At 41.6% G+C, this 21,642-nt stretch overlaps 1 protein-coding gene across 1 annotated transcript in view; it reads left to right on the top strand.

The window, feature by feature from the left end:
* LOC122791455 (mucin-6-like) overlaps window positions 1-21,642 on the top strand; it is a 1,068,266-nt gene that overhangs the window by 287,956 nt on the left and 758,668 nt on the right. Inside the window, exon 7 of the mRNA XM_044059200.1 lies at window positions 16,972-17,179. Coding sequence (XP_043915135.1) covers window positions 16,972-17,179 — 208 coding nt within the window. The remainder of the gene's footprint in view (window positions 1-16,971; window positions 17,180-21,642) is intronic.

Raw genomic sequence — 21,642 nt, 5'->3', positions numbered from 1 at the left:
AAGAACAAAGGCGAGATGAACAATTCACATGGAACGTTATGGTAAGAACATAACTTCTTATTAAGCTAGTTGGCAGACTGTTCATTCTGTCCAATGTTGCGAGGTGTGTTAAGAAAGCGTAAGAGAATATAAAAGTGTTTCGGCTCCAGATTTAAAGTATTATTTTAAGAAAAATAATAGACGTATATTAATTAAGGTTTGAACATTAAGTTAACTGTATGCAGTCAATATTGTAGTTTAGCCGAGCTATAAGATCTGAATGGTGCATGAGTAAGAGAAGATAACAGCATTTTGGCTCCTAATTATAGATATGGGGGTAAAATAATATATGTAAATAAACTGTTTCAAGCACCAAAAGAGTGTAGGCAGCAAATAATTGGTCTAGATTAGCTATGAGATTGTTTTTAGATGAGCAAAAATGTACCACAGTTTACCATTGCAACTTATATAGCTTTAACTTGTAGGTGGGGTTAACTACGGTTCCTAAGAGAAAAGTAAAACTGAAAGTGCCTGTCGAATACAGTGTCCTGTGGTGCTGTGTGTTAAGCTGAAGATATAGTGAAAGAACCAGCTAGATCTCCAGGCTCCAGTCAATACTTTCCACCTCTCAGAAACAGCAGCAAATTATTTATAGGTTCGTAGGTAGGTAGGTACTAGGCTATCGGCCCTAGGGCCTATACAAGCCTAGCCATAACTATTCCCTGGCTGTTGCTTCCCACAAGTATTTACTTTCCTGGACCCCTATCTAGCAGGGCTACTGATGTGATCCTCTGGGTGAATTTCCTATTTCCCATCCAATCGTCAAGGATCCTCTTGAAAAGGGCCATTGAGACACTCCACCTGACATGTATGGGCAGCCTATTCCAGAGTATGGGGAGTCTCTGGGTCAGCAACCTATCCCTCCAGCATGTTCTATTCATCGTGATAACAAGGTTAAGATCCCTGGAGCGTGTGACTCGGCAGGGTTGGGATTTCTTACTTTGTCCAAAAACTCTGGGTTTGACATGGCCTTGTATGTTAGGCAGAGATCGCCTCTGAGTAGGCGAAATGCCACAGAGTATAGCTGAAGTTTCTTTAGACGGCTAGCATAAGGCATCTGCCTTAGGTCTGTGGTTCTTTTTGTGAGGTATTTGTGGCCTTTCTAGTTGTTGCAGATGTCTTGTGAGGTACATATCAAAGAGGCATTGTATTCTATAATGGGTCTAATGAGGGATGAGTATAGAGGGACAATAACCTCCATTTTTTCTGGATGAAAAGCCTTTAATGATGAAGTGTGCCACGTAGAAGGATTTTCTAACTGTTGTGGCTATGTGGTTATCAAAGGTGAGACCACTTTCCATCTGTATCCCTAGATCTCTTATCACACTTTCGATGTTTAGTGTACTGCCACCTATGTGGTGGTTCACAGTTACGTGGTTTTTCCCAAAGTGGACAGCTATACATTTTTTGGCATTTAGTTTGAGCCCATGGCTCTGGCACCAGGCATCTGTTTTGGTAAGACCCTTTTGTAGTATATCCACATCATTTGGGGATTCAGTAATGGCTCCCAACTTGCATTCATCTGTGAACTTTGTAAGCCAGAGTTCCTTGGTGTTGGCCCGTACTTCAGAGAAGTAGATGCCAAATAAGAGTGGTCCCAGGACAAAACCCTGCGGTACACCACTTGTCACTTGTCTGTAGCTGGATTTGGAGTCCGCTACCTTTACAGTGTGTGTTCTGTCAGTAAGCCAGTTTGCAACCCATCAAGTGACATAGGGATTAATGCCCAACTTAGTTAGTTATCTATGATTCCAGAGTGGGGGATAGTGTCGAAAGCCTTGGCGAGGTCCAAGTAGGCTGTGTGAACCACCTTACCCTCGTCCACGGCTCTGGAGACTGATTCGAAAAAGTCAATCAGGTTCAGGAGGCAAGATCGGCACTTCATGAACCCAAACTGGGTGGGGTTCAGTGTTTGAAGGTTGCCAATGTCTTTGTATATAAGTTACATGATAATACGGTCCATGGCCTTACAGATCAGGCTCATCAGACTGATGGGACGGTAGTTCCCAGGATCCAAAGTGGATCCACCCTTGTGGAGTGGGATGACTGTAGCTGTGCGCCACTCTGTGGTCACGAATCCTGAGGTGAAGCTATGATTAAATATGACACATAGGTGAGGTGCCAGTTCATTTTGTAGTTCATGCAGTACACAGCCCGGGATGTCATCTGGTCCCATGGATGCTGTATTTCTTGGCTTTGGAGTGTGTGTTTTTTACCTGAGTGGCCATGATTACCGGAATTTGGCATTCTTTCGGTATTGAGATGGGCCCTTTAGGGGGTGAGAGGGGGTGAAGTTGGCACTGAATCATCTGCCAGGATATTGGAAATATCGTGGGATCAGTATATCTAGTGCCATTCTGCTGCAGCTCAGAGCAGATCTGAGTATTGTCATTTAGAACGCCTTGTGTTTGTCTTTGGAATCTTTGGCAATTTTATTTTCGTAACTAGCTTTGGAAGATTTTATAAGGGATCTCAGCTTTCTACTGAGGCTGGTAAGGGAGGTTTTTGAATCCTGGTTTTTTCCTCTTTTCTGCAACAGTTTCTTCCTTCTGTTGTACAGCTTATTTATGGCAGGAGACTACCAAATTAGCTTCCTTTTCTTTTGAGGACAGCGTCTTGGTTCTATGTGAATGTGCTCATGCAGCACCTTAGTGTAGGATTCAGCAGTTGAACTTCCAGTTCCCATCTGCATGGGTGTCATGAAGTTTGTTACTTCTGACTTGAGAAGTTGGCTTTGGAGAAGTTTTTTTATGGAGGTTTCCATAAAGGGGGGTAGTGGTGGGATGTGGATGTCAAGGGTGATTAGCTTATGGTCTGATGTGACCTACGGGGGTGGGGGGGGTGACTATTGGTGTGGAGCATTGATCTCCCATGTTGGTAATGACCAGGTCTAGAATATTGGTACCCCTGGTGGGACTATGAATTAGTTGCTCTAGTGCTTTGGAATTTATGAATTCCCAGAATCATTGAGCAAAGGTGTTGGTACAGGAGTAGTTTTCCCAGTTAATAGCAGGGTAGTTGAAATCACCCAGTATTAGGGTGTTTGGGTGTATCTTAATATTTTCCAGTATGTTTATAAAGGTGTAGTGAGAATCTTGGGGCATGGTGGGGGATCTGTAGCAAGCTACAATTTGTATTGCAGTCTTACCTTGTGTTAATTGCACCTGGAGAATTTCAGATGCTTTGTGTTCGGCAGTCAGCCTGGAGGTGTGAATATCCTTGGTGAATATAGACACTCCTCCACCTTTGGTGTTTCGGTCCTGGTTTGTTGGCCAAAAAGTGTGGTATGAGTTGCAGCCTGGTATTGCAGGGCTGCTCTCTGGAGCTTTGAACCAGGTCTCAGTTATTCCACAGATATCAATATTCTCCATTTTTAGGAGAGCCTCGAGAGAGTGCATCTTGAGGTTTTGACTTCTAGTATTGAGTAGCATTACCTTCAGGTTTTGCTTGCTTGTACCTGTTATGGTGGTAGTTTTGTCCTTTGAACCTTACCTAAAAAAGGCACTATAGGGGTGGCAAGAGCCTTAGCCAGTAACCTGAATCCCAGGGGAGACAGGTGCAAACCATCTCTTTATTTATGTATTTATTATTTATTTATTTATTTATTTACATTTGTTGACCGGGAGAGTCCGACTGGACACAGGTCCGTTTTCAGTGGAGGCCCAGGGAGAAAAGCTCCACATTAAGTATTGCATTATACAGTTAAAAAACATAGCATTTAAATATAGACATTAGTCCAGTTAAGGACGCAAGACAAGAAGAAAACAGATGTAAAACAGCTGTAGAACATAGTACAATTTTAAAATATGGTGACATATACTAAACATGGTTACAAATGTAGTTGAGATTCATCAGTGAACAATTGATACAATCTGTTTGTTTTTGAGGTACATAACAGCCATTAGCAGTTGTTGCTACAAGAAGTTAATATTATGTGGTAGGTACTGGGAACATGAGTAGCCAAGCTTGCTAAGAGTAGGTTTTGATAGGGGGCTGAGAAAGGTAGTGGGTGGGGGGAGTGGATGGTATTAGAGGGGGGGGGTTGCAAGGGCATATCTGGCAAGTTTTGAAGTGTGATTTTAGTAAGGATTTAAAGTGGGTGCAAGAAGTTACAGAGGTAATTGAGGATGGGAGGGAGTTCCAGAGTTTGGCTATAGTGCAGGAGAATAATGCTTTTCCAGCAGAGTTAATGGCTCTTGTGACCTGTAGGAGGTGTTTGTGGCTGGATCTTAGTGGTCTCATGGTTATGTAGGGTTAGAGTAGATTCTAGAGGGATGGGACTTTTAGTGGTTGGTTTATTAGTTTGTGGGCGAGTGTGAGTTGGTACCATTGAAGGAGGTGGGGTAGCTCTAGCCAGCCCAGTTCTGCTAGTGAGAGACAGTGGTGAGTAAGTTAGGAAGCCCCTGTGGCGAATTTGGCGATTTTGTTGTAGCAGGTTTCGAGCTTATTTAGATCGCATTGCCTAAGGTTAGTAAATATTGGAGAGGCGTAGAGTAGGGTAGAGATAAGATGAGAATTTGCTACCGAAATTTTAGCTGCTTTGGTAAGTAATTGCTGATTTCTATATAATGCGCCTAGTTTTTTGTGCACTTTAATGGTCATGGAAATGTGAATGTCAAAGTTCAGTTTATTGTCTATTTCTACTCCTAGTAATTTGGTGTGTTCTGTAGGATGGATGGTGGTGTCTTTTGCTGTGATAAAGTGAGAGCTGTCTAGGGCAAGTTTGGTGGGTTGGAAGATTAGTAATTTTGATTTGTTTGGGTTGAGTATTAGTTTGGCATCGGATAACCAAGTTTCAGTAGAAGGCAAATGCTTCCTGTGTGACTTTTTGCAGTTCTGGTAGGGAGTGGGTTGTGCAGATGATGGTTGAGTCACCTTCGTATTGTATGAGTGTGCCATGTGCTGTGGCTGAGGCTAGATTATTAGTAAAAATAGAGAAGAGTAGGGGTCCCAGGATGGACCCTTGGGGAACTCCTATGGAGACTGGTAGTTGGGGGGGATATGTTATCCTGCCAAACAACTGCTTGTTGGCGGTCAGATAGGTAACTCTGAAACCAGGTGATGACTGGTTGTGAGAAGGATAGGTTATTGAGAAGAGAAATGAGTTGTTTGTGTGGGACCATGTTGAAAGCTTTAGAGAGGTCTAAGAAGGTAGCTGAGGAGAGATAACCTGCATTTTTATTTTGTAGGATAGTGTTAGAGAAAGAGAGTAAGGCGGTGGTGGTGTTATGGTTAGGTCGGAAACAGTGTTGTGTGTTGGAAAGGAGATTGTTAGCAAGGAGGTGATCGGAGACTTGAGAATAAATGCATCTCTCTAGTATTTTGGAGAGTGGCGAGAGAATAGCTATGGGCCAGTAATTGGTTAGATCTGTGGAGGGGCCTCCTTTGTGTAGGGGAATTATGTGTGAGACTTTCCATAGTGTAGGAACATAACTTTCTGACAGAGATCTGTTAATCGAGTGATACGGGGTAGGCTAGAGTGTCAGCTGCAAGTTGAATGTATTCACCTGGGAGATTGTCTGCTGCTAATCTGGTGGTTTTAAGTTTAGTTAGTAGTCATTTTATTTTGGAGGTAGGAACAGGAGAGAAAGAGAAGCTAGTTGGGAGATTGTTAGTTCTAGTTGATGGTGTGGGTTTATGGGGGGGGGGTTGTGTTGTCTAGCTAGTGATAGTACGGTTTGTGTGAAGTGATTGTTGAAAGAGGTAGCAGTATTTTCGGAGGAGTGAGTTAAGTTAGGAATACTTACTTTACCTGGGTGGAGGATGGAGTTTGAGGACCAGAATTGTTTGGGGTTATGTTGGGAGGAGGTAAGGGCAGACTGGTAGTACTGGATTTTGTCCTGTTTTATAAGATTTTTGGTTCTATTGCGTAGTTCTAGGAATTTTTTCCTAGTAGAGGGGGTTTCGGTTTTGCGCCAGTTGTCCCACGCTTTATCCCGTTTTTCATTTCAGACTTCGTGTTTTTTTGTAGCCATGGGGATTGTTGGGCTCTAGTTTGGGAACTTCTTGTGGGGGCGTGGCAACTAAGGATGCTTAGGAATGTTTTATTAAAGTAGTCAACAGCGTCATCTAGTTTGAGGTATTTTAGAGGTTGCCAGTTAGTCTTTTAGGGATGAGCTAAATGAGAGAGGGTTGAAGTTAGTTTTTTTTGCGTATTTGACGGAAGATGATGGGTTTTGCTTTATAACGGTGTTTTCTTAGTTAGAAGGTTGGGGAGTGATCACTGAGGCTGTCATATAAGCAGCCTGCTATATATGACTGGGGGGCTCTTATTGACTAGTATCCAATCAAGGGTAGTGTGCTTGTTGGAGTTATTTATCCTAGTAGGTGACTGGACTAGTTGGGTGAAGCCATGAAGATTTACATGATGGGTTGGGTGGTTGCTAGAGCAGGATTTCCAGTCAGTGTTGAAGTCTCCTAGAATTAAAGTTTCTTGGGGTAGGTGGTGGGTAGTCCAGCTGAGAAGGTTTTAAAGTGGATGGATGTTGTGGCCAGGTGGGAAGTAGCAACCTATTATGTTTAGGGTTTTATTTTGGTTTATTTTAAGGTTGGTATATCTTATTTCTTCCTTACCTATTTGGGGAGCTGCTAACTTTAAGATCTGGATGTCTAGATGCTGCTTAAATATTACAGCTATACCACCTCCTTTTTTGTTTAGTCTGTCTACTCTTAGTATATTGTAACCAGTAGGGAGGATTTGCTCATTAGTAATGTGTGGTTTTAACCATGTTTCTGTAAGGATCACTACATCAGGGGAGTAGAAGTCTATGTGGCATGGAATTCATGCACCTTGTTGCATATACTTCTAATATTTAGGCTCATCAGAAGGAGGTTGGTTGGCTTTCTATTGGCTGTGATTTGGGAGATGTGGTTTGTAGTCTGATTATGAAGGGAGGGGTTGGAGATAGAGGGACCAAGATTAGGATGGATGTCTCCACTGAGTGCTAGGTTGGATATGGATGAGCTTATTAGTTTTATCAATTTCTGTATATGCTTGCTTATAAGGGAAGTTTTTTGATTGTGTTCTGTGGGCAATAGGTATGGTGGTAGGGTTATGTTAGGTTGTGGGGTTGTTTTTAGTTTAGGTATTGTGGTCTGTAGTCTGTATAGAGGGTGTATTGGGAAGGTTGTTGACCTGATGAGAAACTAGTAGAGTAGAGGTGTGATATGAGTGGTGGTGTGTGTGGTGGTACAGTGGGTAGTGGTTGAGTGCAGGAATGGTGGAGGTTTAGTAAGATGTGATGTATGCAAGGAGTGTGCATGCAGTGAGTATAGGTATGGTGTGCTTGTACATATTAGCTGAGTAGGAGGGATAGTAGTGAGAAGTTGTAGGAGTAGGAGGGATAGTAGTGATAAGTTGTAGGAGGAAGTATAGGTTTGATGATGTTATAGGTTGAAGGGTGGGAGGGGTTACTGTTTGTAATAAAGGTAGGACCACTGGGGGTGGGTGGGAATTGGGGGAAGGAAGAGGAGTGTAGCGGGCAACAGATGAAGGAAGACTATCAGTAGGTTTATAGGTTAAAATGAAAAGGGCTGGCCCTGATTAGGCTGCAATTGTTCTTGTGGGGAGGGGGAGGATCAGAATAGACCAGAAAAGTGGTGGATAGCAATAGTATGATGAAAAGGGCTGGCCCTGATTTCACAGATATGCAAGTCTACAGAAACAATAAGAAAAGGCTGTAGGTACTCTGACTTGCTTGTTTTGCATACATGTCTTATTGAAATAAAATAAGCCAATTTTACCAAGGAGTTATGTGGAAATTAGGAAGACAAGAATTTATAAGAGAAAAGGTTTAGTCGAAGTAGAGAAACAGCAGAGCATACAAATAGTACAGCATCTAAAGACAGATTGCAGTTAGAATGGGGGGGGCAGCTAATGTTCTGAAACAATAAGAAAATAAGTAGGTACTTTGGAATTACTTGTTTTGCATACCTTTCTTTTGAAATAAAATAAACATGTGTTACCAGGGGTATGTGGGATTTAGAAAGACCACAAGTTATAGGAGAAAGGGTTTAGTAATACTAGAAAAACAGCGGGGCTTTCAAATAGCTGAAACAGCTTGCAAAGGGAGACTGCAGTTAGGAAGTACAGTATGGGGAGGGGCAAATTAACGTCCGTGATGGAGTGCTTTACTTAAAAAATAGAAATTAAACAAGGGCTAGCAATTAATTTTGTCTCATGGGTAAAACATACTTTTTATAAAATTTCTAGTTGAACACTTTGATTATCTAGTGAGATTCTAGCAAGCCTGTGGTATTTGATTAACTAGAGGGATTCTTTGAGGTCAAATGTGCTATTGATGGACTGCTTTAAAATATATTAGGCAAACCATCTGCTGATGTATTTAAATGGGCTCTTTTGTGATATATATAATTGCAGTACATAAAGTCGACTGATTACACTGAAAATGAGAAAGAAAAGGATCCTGCTATACTGAGAATCATATGTAAACACCTAGGTCATAAACAAATTGTTATGTGTTTGAGATTTGGATATCAAGGAATTCATCTTGAGAGCAGAGCAAAGCAAAGGTCTAGTGGTGAGTCTTGACATCCATGTCAAGAACTTAAAACTGTTTAGTTAAGATCAGAGATACACAATCATAACTCTTTGCAGTACATAGAGCTTCAGCTGCTCTGATGTGCTAATACTTACAGAAAAAAAGTGCAGGAATGGAAAGTGATTTACAGCTTTGAAAGCCATAAAACACTTAGTGCTGCCTTCTGACAGATTAACAAGCTTTAAAGACACTTCAATCTCCTTTTTTTTTTTTGCTTCTCACTTAGAAGTATATTGCAGCTTTCAAAAGCTGTTTTACGTTCTTACTTTTATTATGTGGTGGCCAATGTTTATACTCTAGTGCAAAACTCAAGCTCAGCAGCTGTGATTAACAAAACCTGTTTTGCATCTCCTTGACACCAGAAGATACATAGCAAGGTTATGTTAATCCAAATTTTAGACTATAAACTAAATGCCTGTGTATTACAGGCATATTTTAGTGAGATTCAGATGTATCATCATTGTTATTAGCAAGACCTTACCCTTTTATATGGATGATAGCACTACAGAGGTGTAATGGAAACTTAGAGATAACTTTGGAAACTGTTGCATACTTTGCATTGTGGCACAGCAACATATCAAACAGCTTTTACAGCTGTGGTTGATAAAAGGTAAACTTTGCCTCTTGTCGACATTTGTGGGGCAGTATGAAGTGTGTCTAAACGCTTTTAAAGCTATTAGACATTTCATTCTGCTACACTTTTTTAACTTGTAATACTTTTTGCAATCTAAAACTCTCCACGGATTATAAAGAATTATCATTGGGTCACTAATCATAACTGTTTATTAATCTGTTCTCAAAATAGATTCAAGAAATTCACCACTCAAGTTGTCCTGTCAAGGTGAATTTCCTGAATCTATTTATTGAATACATTAACTATGTGGTTATGATCAGGGATCCAATTACAAACCTCCATGTTTAATGCAAAAGAGAAAGATAAAGTCTTCGTACATGGAATAATATAATCCACTATTATAGGATACATAAAAAAGTAGGAGTTGTTGACATCCTGTTTCTTAACTCTCTTGTTCTTTCTCACTTTTCTATTACCCCACATTGTAGAGCTTCCTATTTTTCATCTTATATAAAATAACCATAAAAGCTATACATTATTTCACTGCATATTCCCCCAGGAAATAACATACCTGTTGTGGAAGATATCCTTCTTGGATATCAGATATCATGCTGAATTAAACTATTATTGCTGGTGGCATCAATATTGATTATCAAAACCTTATATCAGATTGTCCCTCTGCTAGTGTTAGTCTATATAGCTGCACACAGCTTATAACTTCCCAGATGCATTTTAACAAAGTCAGCAATACCGACTCCAATCTTGACTAAATCGTTGTTTCTAACCCAAATCATTATTCACCTGAAATCCTCCCTGACTTACTGACCACCATCCCACCTATGTTCAGAGACTTGCAACACAATTTACCAAACAGTACCTGTATAAGGAAACCCATAAACATACTAATTACAGCACTGATGTCCTCAATGTCACCCACATCCCTTAACAGGTCTTCTCAATATCTTATCACTAGATGATGCTTTCTAGACATTCTTAACAGTCTTACTCCCTTAAGAAGGAGCTGAGTTAAAACCATCCATACCCCCCTGGTTATTTTGGTATAAGTCTATTACAAAAGGCAGATAAAACTTGAGGATAATGGCAGAAATACAAATCCTCTCCTTATCTACAAAGGTAAAAATAATTCCAAACCTCACAAAAAACAAGTTAACGTTGACAGGAAACAGTACTACTTAGATCCCCAAAATTAATGAAAAAAAAAATCTCAAATAATTTTGGTCTGCTATAAACAAAATCTTATACCCAGGGTCACCCAGTGTCCCAAATCCCTGTCCAGACATCTGTCTCTCAGAAACTACTGCTAAATTTAACTCCATTTCGTAGACGCTGTAGGCGCCCTCCTCCAAAGCTACTTTCAAAACTCACTTTAGCCTTGCACAACCTCCCATTTCAGACAATCCTGCATTCACATTAAAACCTGTCTCTGCCTCCATTATAAAATATTTATTAATCAAACTCAAGCCCTCCTTTCCCTCTGCTGATAGTCTCCCTCCAAAATGTTACACCTAAAGTTAGCTGCCAACTTCTACTACTTATGCTCTCTCTATTTTAATCAATCGGTCCAATCAAGACTCATATGTTCCTTCTCTCTGGGAAAAAATTCTGTTCTACTCCCAGATAAGGCAGTTCCACTGAAATAACCAACTTTAGACCTATTGCAATCCTGTACCTTTCCCAAAAATACTGGGAATGTATTAATAAACAAATTTTATAGGTTCATAGGTTGATACTAGGCTATCTGCCCTAGGGCATTTACAAGCCTAGCCAGAGTGTGTTTGGCTTTTTCCACCCTTCTTAGATTAGTTGACTGTGCCTCTGTATAGTAGGTCACAGAAGATAGCCCATTTAAGGTTAGTTTACCGTGCCTCTGTCTAGCAGTGACACAGAAGAGATCCCAGGGGTAAATTTACGATCTCCCATCTAAACGTCAAGATTCTTCTTGAAGAGGGTCATTGAGGGGCTCTGACTGACATGGATTGGGATTTTGTTCCAGAGTGAGGGGAGCCTCTGGGATATGAATCTGTCCCTCCAGCATATTCTATTTATTTCTGTGCTGAGGTTTAAGTCACTGGAGCGTGTAGTTCTCATGGATTTGGATTTCTTGAGGTGGAGCATGTCCATTAATTCTGGGTTGGACATGACTTTATACGTCAGGCACAGATCGCCTCTGAGTAGGCGGTAAGCAACTGAGTAGAGCTGGAGTTTCTTTAGCCTAACTGCGTCGGGCATCTGTTTGAGTCCCTTGATCCTCTTGGTGAGGTACTTTTGGGGTCTTTCTAGTTGTAGCAGGTGTCTGGTAAGGTACATCCCAAATGGGGCATTGTATTCAATTATGGGCCTGATGAGTGATGAGTAGAGGGGCACAATGACCTCTCTTGATCTAGATGTGAACCCCTTCGTGATAAGGTGGGCTATATAGAATGTCTTTCTAACCACTTCGGCAATGTGATTGTCAAAGGAGAGATTGCAATCTATGTGGGTACCAAATCTCTAATTACTTCTTCCGTACGTAATGGATTACCACCTATGTGGTAATTTGTGGGCACTTTGTTTTTCCCAAAGGGGATGACTATGCACTTTTTGGCATTTAACTTTAGGCCATGGCTCCTGGCACCAGTTATTCATCTCTGTGAGACCTTTTTGGAGGATGCTTGTGTCAGCCGGCGAGTCGATTATGGCCCCCAGTTTGCAGTCATCTGCAAACTTTGTCAGCCATAGTCCTCCTGTGTTAGCCTGTACCTCAGAGAAATATATATCGAACAAGAGAGGTCCCAGGACTGAGCCTTGTGGGACGCCACTTGTAACCGGTTTAGAGTCTGACATGGCACCTGCAATTCTGACCATGTGGGTTCTATCCCTAAGCCACTTTGCAACCCATCTTGTGACATAGGGGTTGATATTTAAGCTGGTGAGCTTATTTATGATGCCCGAGTGGGGTATTGTGTCGAAGGCTTTTGCAAGGTCAAGGTAGGCTGCGTGACTACTTTCACTTCGTCTATGGCCTTGGTGACTGTTCCAAAGAAATTGACCAGGTTCAAGAGGCAAGACCTGCCCTTAACAAAGCCAAATTGGGTAGGATCCAGTGTTTGGAGGTACCCAATGTCTTTGTTTATGAGTTCCATGATGATATGCTCCATAGCTTTGCAGACCAGGCTAGTTAGGCTTATAGGGCGATAGTTTCCGGGGTCTGTTGTGGCACCACCTTTATGGAGTGGGACCACTGTTGCAGTATGCCATTCTTTGGGTACATATCCTGTTGTAAGGCTGAGACTGAACAGTGATTTTAAGTGAGGGTTCAGTTATTCTTGGAGCTCATGTAAAACGCAGCCCCGGACACCGTCCGGTCCCATTGATGCTGTGTTTTTTGCTTTGGAGAGGGCAGCTCTCACCTGTGCATCTGTGATGTCAGGGAGGCTGCACTCTGTTGGGATAGTCATTTGCTCATTTGGGGGGGGGGGGGGTTGCACTGAACCTGTCTGCCAGGATGTTGGCAATGTCTGTGGGTTCAGTGTATTTTTTGTCATTTTGCACGAACTCAGAACACATCTGGGAGTTTCCACCCAGGTTTCTGACATAACTAAAGACAGCCTATTAATTATCTTTAGCATCTTGTGCAATTTTTCTTTCGAAGCTAGCCTTAGATGATTTTATGAGGGATTGTAGTTTCTTGCTAGTACTGATCAGAGTTGCCTTCCCTTTCAGGGATTTTGCTCTATCCTGTAGTAGCTTCCTCCTTCTGTTGTACAGCTTATTTATGGCTGGGGTCCGCCATACAGGTCTCCTGTCTTTGGAGGAGTGTGTCTTGGTTTTATTTGGGATAACACAATCCATGCATTCCTGTAGGTCTCAATAGAATGTGTTTGTAAAGGATTCTGCGGTTTGGGCCGTATTTTCCACTGGCCCTGGGGCTTTGAAGGATTGCACCTCGGTTTTGAGAAGTGGGAAGTTTGCTTTTGAGAAGTTTTTGACCGTGGTTTCCTTTGCTGAGGGTGGGGACGGGATATGGATGCCCATAGTGATTAATTTATGGTCAGATCTTACTAATGAGGGGTATACCTCTGGTATGGAACATAGAGTCCCCATGTTGGTGATGATCAGGTCCAATATGTTTTCCCCTCTTGTGGGAGTGGTGACCAGTTGTTCAATAGCATTTGAGTTTATAAATTCTAGGAACCGTTTGGCTAGGGTGTTGGGGCTTGAGTAGTGTTCCCAGTCTGTTTGGGTAGTTAGTCACCCAATATAATGGTGTTTGGAGAGACCTTCATATTCTCCAGTGTCTTCAGGAAAGCTGAGTGGGGTTCCTGAGTTTGGGAGGGTGGTCTGTAGCAGGCTACAAACTGGAAGGCAGTTTTGCCCACTGTTAGTTGCACATTGATGGTCTCAGATGCTTCGTGCAGTGCCACTAGCCTGGAGGTATGGGTATCTTTGATGAATATGGATACTCCCCCTCCTCTTGTGGTTCGGTCTGAGTTTTGGGGCCAAAAAGCATGGTATGAGGTATAGCCTGGTAGTGCTGGGGTGCTCTCCAGCGCCTTGAACCAGGTTTCTGTTACTGCACAGATATCGATATTCTCCATACTGAGGAGAGCCTCGAGTGCGTGCATCTTGAGGTTTAGATATCTGGCATTGAGCAGCATTACCCTTAGTTTCTTTTTCCACTCTAAGGAGGTGGGTTTGTCTTTTAAGCCTTGCCTAAAAAAGGCACTATGGGGGTGGCAAGAGCCTTGGCCAGTATTCAAAAACCCAGGGGTGATAGGTGCAAGCTGTCCATAGCGAAGCAACGTGGCTTGTCAAGCATGTCATCCCAGGCTGACAGACACTGGATTCCCTTTGAGTGACACCAATACTTTAACCAGTTGTTGAAATTGATCATTTTGTCTTTATACTGTGGTATCATTCTTGGTGAGGGTAAGATGCTACTCAAGGTCAGGATCATACCGGCCTGGGCTCCATGATCAGAGAGCTCCTCTATGTCTCTTTTCATGTAATCCAGGGAGGTACGTCTCAGGTCATTCACACCAGCATGGACAATGACGGAGTCATATTTGTACTTGCTTTGGAGTGACCCGAGTGCTTGTGTTATGTGGCAGATCCTGGCACCTGACAGGCAGCTTACAGTGACCTTCTCCTTGTTCAGCCTGGTGAGAGGGACGTCAGTGTGTCTGACAATAGAGTCACCTATTACAAGTGTATTAGGTGTGTTTTTTAGCCTTAAGGGCTGTGACTGTGTGGCACACTGACTTTGTGAACTATGTGATACATGGGTATTTTTGTGGGGTAGCAGTTGCTTGGATGTCTGCTTTGGAGGTCTCTGTTGCTTGGGCAGATTTTTATTTAGAGTCTCCGAGTATGTTTTTGTGTGTTTGTGTTTGGTTTGCTGTTGCGATAGGTCTATGTGAGACTAGATTTTTTGGTGTGTGTGATTGCCTTCTCCTCCAGACTGACCGTGCCAGTACTATGTTGAGAGAGCGCAGCCTCCAGTTTGGCTATATAGTTGCATCTCTCACATATATTTGAGCTTGTTGGGAGGAGGAGAGGGTGGTCTGTGTACATAAGGCAGTTGTAACATTGCCTCAAGATTCCCATATTCACCAGCTGGACTGGAGAGTAAACCTGAAACTGACGTTTGGACATGCCAGAATAGTATAAGGAATTACTTTTTGACTTGATCAAAAAGGACCAATAGGGAGCCAAGTACTTAAAACTTCATCTACTACAGTAAAACCTGCTAATCCCTGTTCAACATGGCTTATAGCCAATTCATAGCACAACTGCTGCCCTTACAGCTTCCTTGAACACCATCATTAAGGCCAGAGAAAATAATAAATCAGTTCGTTCCCTCTATTTAGACCTCTCACATACCAAATTACTCTTAAAAATGGCTACTCTGTGTCTGACACAACTGTTAAATGGTTTTCTAGTTACTTATCCAGCCAACATGAATCAGTTAAATGGTTCTCTGTGGACTCCACTTTCATCCCAGTTAATACTGGTGTTCCACAAGGCTCTGTCCTTGGTCCTGTTTTTTTAACATATTTATTAACAATCTTCACACATCCTCCCAACAGGCTTCTCTTATACAGTACACAAATGTTTAAATTCTCATCTGATAGTCTTTTCCATCTACAAGACATCACACAAGATACCTTTAACTCCATTGAAAATTGGCTAAATGACAATCAACATCTCCTCAAGCCTTCAAGAAATGTTTAACACTCTCCAAGAATAACTTCAAAATATCATCACTAAATAACACTGAAATAGAAGTTTTTTTCCCCCCACACAAAACTGTTAGGCATAATAAATCTCCACGTACAAAATTGCATAAAAACACCAAAACTTGGCATGCTTGCCAGCCCCTCCAGAGTAACTATTGCTAATGTATACCTCCTTCCTTCTCTGCTTTATGCTTCACCCATCCTTACTAATCTACAGACCTCCCTAAGATCAAAACTCAAAGTATGCTATAATAAAGTGACTAAGTTTGTAACCAATCAACCCTACATTTCTCATCACTGCTCTATTCTTAAATCAAACTACCCACCTACCTTGTGTATACTCAATTTCTCATTTCTCAGAAAATGATATACAAACCCTCATACTAGCAAGCTACCAGGGCTATTTTTAACCATTACCTTCTGAACCGCCCCTTCACTCCACTGAAAAACAGCTTGTAATTTGTAAACCCCAAAAAGTCTATGGTACATAGCTTATACTCCAACTTTGTGGCCAAAGCCTGGAACTCCATCCCTATGGGATATTAAATCAATACCCAATGATCATTTGTTCAAACGCTCTCTTAAAGAATTCCGCACAAAATCCTGAATCTGCACTTGCAGTACACCAGATTAAAATATTTCTTTCTCTTTTGATTTAACCTTTCCACCATATTTCCTTTTTTTCTCTCTTACTATGCTTCCTTCTTCCTTTCACTATCTCTACCTTGCTCCTCAATATTTATAGCATCTTATTTCTATTGCACACTACTCCTCTTTACGTGTGCTTAATCTTCATCTTTAACAGTATTAACATTTTATATAATTTATTTATTTAATCTGCATGATCAGGCATCACTGTATTTTTTTTTTTATGTAGTGACATTGATCTTGTATATAGTTTAATTTATTTAAATCTGTACGGTCTTGTAGTTTTCCTACATATTCTAACCATTAGCTCGAATTGTTATCTCCCTTTTTTCTTTTCTTCATTTCATTGTATTGTTAATTGACAAAAGTATTAATTGTGTTAAATTATTTATCCATGTAGCTTTTCTTCCCAGGTCTCTGTGGGTTTTTTGCTCATTCAGACTTTCCCAGTAAACCAATGTCAAATAAAGAAGTCCACATGGACTTTGAAGTAAAAGACTACAATTCAGGGTGGAAGCACAACAGTTTGCTGTGCATAGAGTCCATGATAATAGCAGTGAAACTGGTTTATTTCTTTGTATTTATTTTTATGGATTTGGTCATTCTAGGTATATATTTTAAGATTTACTGTACATTTGAAATTTAAGGATGTTTTAAAAATGTTTTCACCACCGCCATAGTTTTAAATAATAAAATTAAGTACTAAAAACTGTAATGCAGACATGAAAGCATTTACTTAGAAAACCGGTCATTGTGTTGTATTTGGAAACTTCACTTTCCTGTGTTATATACAAGATGTATGGCTGGACAGATTTTGTAAAATATTTACATCACATTTTTTTTCTACTTTTAATAGTAAAACACTTCAAATCCTTGAAAAATACTGTTTTCATTTTGTGTTCAATTTCAGCTTTCTAATTGTACAACATTAATTGATGGAATAACTTCAGACAGCAAGGTGGACATAAAACTATACACTATACTTTGCCAAGAAGATCTGTGTGAATGTGAAACTAAAGGAAACCCATCATGTGCCTGTGCTACACTGACAGATTTTTCATTAAGAAACAGCATTGCAAAAGCAGACGTCAACAACTGGAGAAGGGACGATTTCTGCTGTAAGTTGGCCTTATGATAACTGAAGAGTCTATGTGCAAATTTAAAATTAAGTTATAAGCCAATCTTTGCTCTCTATTTCATCTTTAGATGTTGTTATAAAAGGGAAAAAAGGTACTCAAGAGTTGGCTAAATGTTGCAAGTGCAGGTTACAGGAAGTGTGACATGAGAATGAGTATCCATTTAGCTGTTGCTCAAAATTAGGCAGGTAGGTTAGAATGCTGGGGATTATTTATGATCTCAGACTCTGTACTAACTGAAGCATTTATCTGACCACTGACACTAACGAAGTGTGTGTGTGAATGTGTGGGTCCAGTCACACACCAGATGCTGCCCTTTGATATAATAGCTGTCCAAATACCTCTTTGCTGAACTGTGTCCCAGTTGTCCATAGTATCTTTGAATATATCTGTATATTCAGGAGTGAACCTCTGGTGGAAGTTGAGGAACTCCCTTATTATTATTAGTATGTAGGAGTTTTTATTAAAAATATACCACAAAAGAATGAAAATAATGAAAAGTTGCAAGAAATCTCCATGTCCCTTCCTCAGGACTATACTGAAGCATGCCAGCATAAAACTGTCCATGTCCCTTCCTCAGGACTATACTGAAGCATGCCAGCATAAAACTGTCCATGTCCCTTCCTCAGGACTATACTGAAGCATGCCAGCATAAAACTGTCCATGTCCCTTCCTCAGGACTATACTGAAGCATGCCAGCATAAACATGTCTATGTCCCTTCCTCAGGACTATACTGAAGCATGCCAGCATAAAACTGTCCATGTCCCTTCCTCAGGACTATATTGAAGCATGCCAGCATAAAACTGTCCATGTCCCTTCCTCAGGACTATACTGAAGCATGCCAGCATAAAACTGTCCATGTCCCTTCCTCAGGACTATACTGAAGCATGCCAGCATAAAACTGTCCATGTCCCTTCCTCAGGACTATACTGAAGCATGCCAGCATAAAACTGCCCATGTCCCTTCCTCAGGACTATACTGAAGCATGCCAGCATAAAACTGTCCATGTCCCTTCCTCAGGACTATACTGAAGCAACTGTCCATGTCCCTTCCTCAGGACTATACTGAAGCATGCCAGCATAAAACTGTCCATGTCCCTTCCTCAGGACTATACTGAAGCATGCCAGCATAAAACTGTCCATGTCCCTTCCTCAGGACTATACTGAAGCATGCCAGCATAAAACTGTCCATGTCCCTTCCTCAGGACTATACTGAAGCATGCCAGCATAAAACTGTCCATGTCCCTTCCTCAGGACTATACTGAAGCATGCCAGCATAAAACTGTCCATGTCCCTTCCTCAGGACTATACTGAAGCATGCCAGCATAAAACTGTCCATGTCCCTTCCTCAGGACTATACTGAAGCATGCCAGCATAAAACTGTCCATGTCCCTTCCTCAGGACTATACTGAAGCATGCCAGCATAAAACTGTCCATGTCCCTTCCTCAGGACTATACTGAAGCATGCCAGCATAAAACTGTTCATGTCCCTTCCTCAAGACTATACTGAAGCATGCCAGCATAAAACTGTCCATGTCCCTTCCTCAGGACTATACTGAAGCATGCCAGCATAAAACTGCCCATGTCCCTTCCTCAGGACTATACTGAAGCATGCCAGCATAAAACTGTCCATGTCCCTTCCTCAGGACTATACTGAAGCATGCCAGCATAAAACTGTTTTAAAATGTAAAGCAGAGTATGACCCTAAGGTTGCTACAGATTCCAAAAGAAACTTACACATCTTTCTTCATTTATGTCAGAAAATTAAGGAATAAGGTCCAACAGTGCTCTGGGCTTATCCATAACAATACCACCCACTGCGGCTCCAAGGACATAGCAAGTATATTAGCAGAAGTATTTTTGCTAACTTTACCCCTCCTACCAACATTGTTGCCCCCATTATCCCTGAGAATTTAGTTTCCCATGTGATCACCTTGGAACAAGTCTTAGAATCCTTCTCAAAAAAACTAGAAATAATTATTTCATGGGACCAGATGACATACTAGGCAGCTTTCTTATCAGTGCCCAGAATACAGTATCTGAGCCTCTGCTGAAACAGCTCATCCGCAGCCTATCCTGTGTTATCAGTGCCAAGAATACACTGAGCCTCTGCTGAAACTGTTCAGCCTCAACCTATCCTGTGTTCTTATCAGTGCCAAGAATACAGTTCTCTGAGCCTCTGCTGAAACTGTTCAGCCTCAGCCTATCTACAAAGTTATTTCCTGATGCACGAAGAACAGCCATTGTGACATCCCTACACACAAGGGTGGTCCTTTAAAAACCCGATATTTATAGACTCATCAGCCTCACCAGCATTATATGCAAAGCCATGGAATGTATCATAGCAAAAGTCATTTATGCAGACATAGGAAACTTAAATGACAAGTCAGTTTGGTTTCATGAAGTACAGGTCTTGTCTCATGAATCTAGGAAGCTTCTTGGAAAAGATTACAGGGACTGTGGGCAGTAGTCATTCTGTGGACAATGCTTTTCTCTCCCAGTCCAAGGCTTTTGACCCCATTCCCCATACAAGTATCATTGAAACATTAGACCAACTTAATATAAACCTGTACATTGTCCACAGGATTTCAGATTGGTTGTCCAGCAGTTCACAAATTGTGAAAGTTTCTGCTTCCCTCTATGAATATACATTTGTAACTAGTGGGATGCCACAGGGATTTTCTGAGCCCTGTCCTGTTTGGCACTTATCGTGCAGACATCCAAGCCAATATGCTGTTAGTGGGTTGATGAAGTCAGCTGATGACTGCAAACTGGGCACTGTTATCTGCTCATCCACTAATACCAAACAGATCCAACAAGGGCTATAATATGCACATACATTATTTAGCCAAACTGGAGGTAAAGCTGTTTCCAACCAAGACTGAACTTGACAGTCAAGAGGAAAAGGTAAACACTTGCACCACACCACACTCATCACATAGTCCAGCTAAACCTACACCACCAAAATCCACACATAGAAACACAAAAACATTTGCGGAGTCTCTCAGTAATAATCTTCTCAAGCAACAGAGACCTCCAAAGCAGAAAGCAAGCAACCTCCACCCCCCAACACAACCCAAATGACACATAACCCACAGACTTAATGTGTCAATAAACCACAGCCCATATAGCAAAACACTGTACCTAACACACTAGTCATAGGTGACTGTGTAGTCAGGCACACTGATGTCCCACTCACCAGGCTAAACAAGAAGGTTACTGTCAGCTGCCTGTCACGTTCCAGGATCCGCCACATAACCCATGCACTCAGGTCACTCCACAACAAGTACAAATATGGCTCTGTCATTGTCCATGTTGGTGTGAACGACCTGAGACGTACCTCCCTGGACTACATGAAAAGAGACATGGAAGAGCTCTCCGATCTTGTAACCCAGGCAGGTATAACCCTAGCCCTGAGTAGCATACTGCCATCACCCAGAATGATACCGCAGTACAAGGACAAAATGATTGACTTCAACAATTGGCTAAGCTTCTGGTGTCATTCTAAGGGGATCTGGTATCTGTCTGCCTGGGATGACATGGTCGATAGACCACGATGCTTTGCCAGAGATGGTCTGCACTTCTCGCCCCTCGGATTCTAGATACTGGCTAAGGGTCTTGCTGCCCCTGTAGTGCCTTTTTAGGCAAGTTTCAAATGGCAAATTCACCACTGTAACAGGAACAGGCAAGCAAAAACAGAGTAATGCTGCTCAGTGCTAGAAGTCTAAATCTCAAAATGCACTCACTCGAGGCACTCCTTAAAATGGAGAACATCAATATCCGTGCAGTGACTGAGACCTGGGTCGAGGCTCTAGAGAGAACCCCTGCATTATTAGGCTATAACTCATACCACACTTTTTGGCCAGACCAGAACACCAAAGGCGGAGATGTATCCATATTCAGTAAGGATATCCACACCTCCAGGCTAGTTGCACAGTATAATGCATCCGAGGTTATCCAAGAGCAACTAACTCTGGGCAAAATTGCAGTCCAAATTGTAGCTTGCTACAGATCCCCCACCATGCCCTAGTATTCCCACTCCTCTTTTCTTGATATACTGGAAAATATTAGAGTTCAATCAAACACCCTAAAAATGGGCGATTTCAACTACACCACCATTAACTGGGAAAACTACTCTTGTACCAACTATCTTGCTCAACACTTTCTGGAATTCATAAATTCCAATGCCCTGGATCAACTTATCCACACCCCCACCAGGAGCAACAGTATCCTAGACCTAGTCATTACCAACATGAGTGACTGGTGTTCCACACCTGAAGTCAACTCCTCATTGGTCAGATCCGACCATAAGCTAATCACCCTAGATATCCGCATCCTCCCCACCCACTATTAAGGAAACCAAGGTAAAAAAATTTCTCCAAAGCCAACTTCATGCTTCTTAAGACAGAAGTGGTGAACTTCATGACACCCATGCAGATGGACAA

The sequence above is a fragment of the Protopterus annectens genome, chromosome 17.part0 (assembly GCF_019279795.1).
Source record: "Protopterus annectens isolate FY-2018-M chromosome 17.part0, PAN1.0, whole genome shotgun sequence".
Classification (NCBI taxonomy): Eukaryota; Metazoa; Chordata; order Ceratodontiformes; family Protopteridae; genus Protopterus; species Protopterus annectens.
This window is presented reverse-complemented; position numbering and strand designations above follow the sequence as displayed.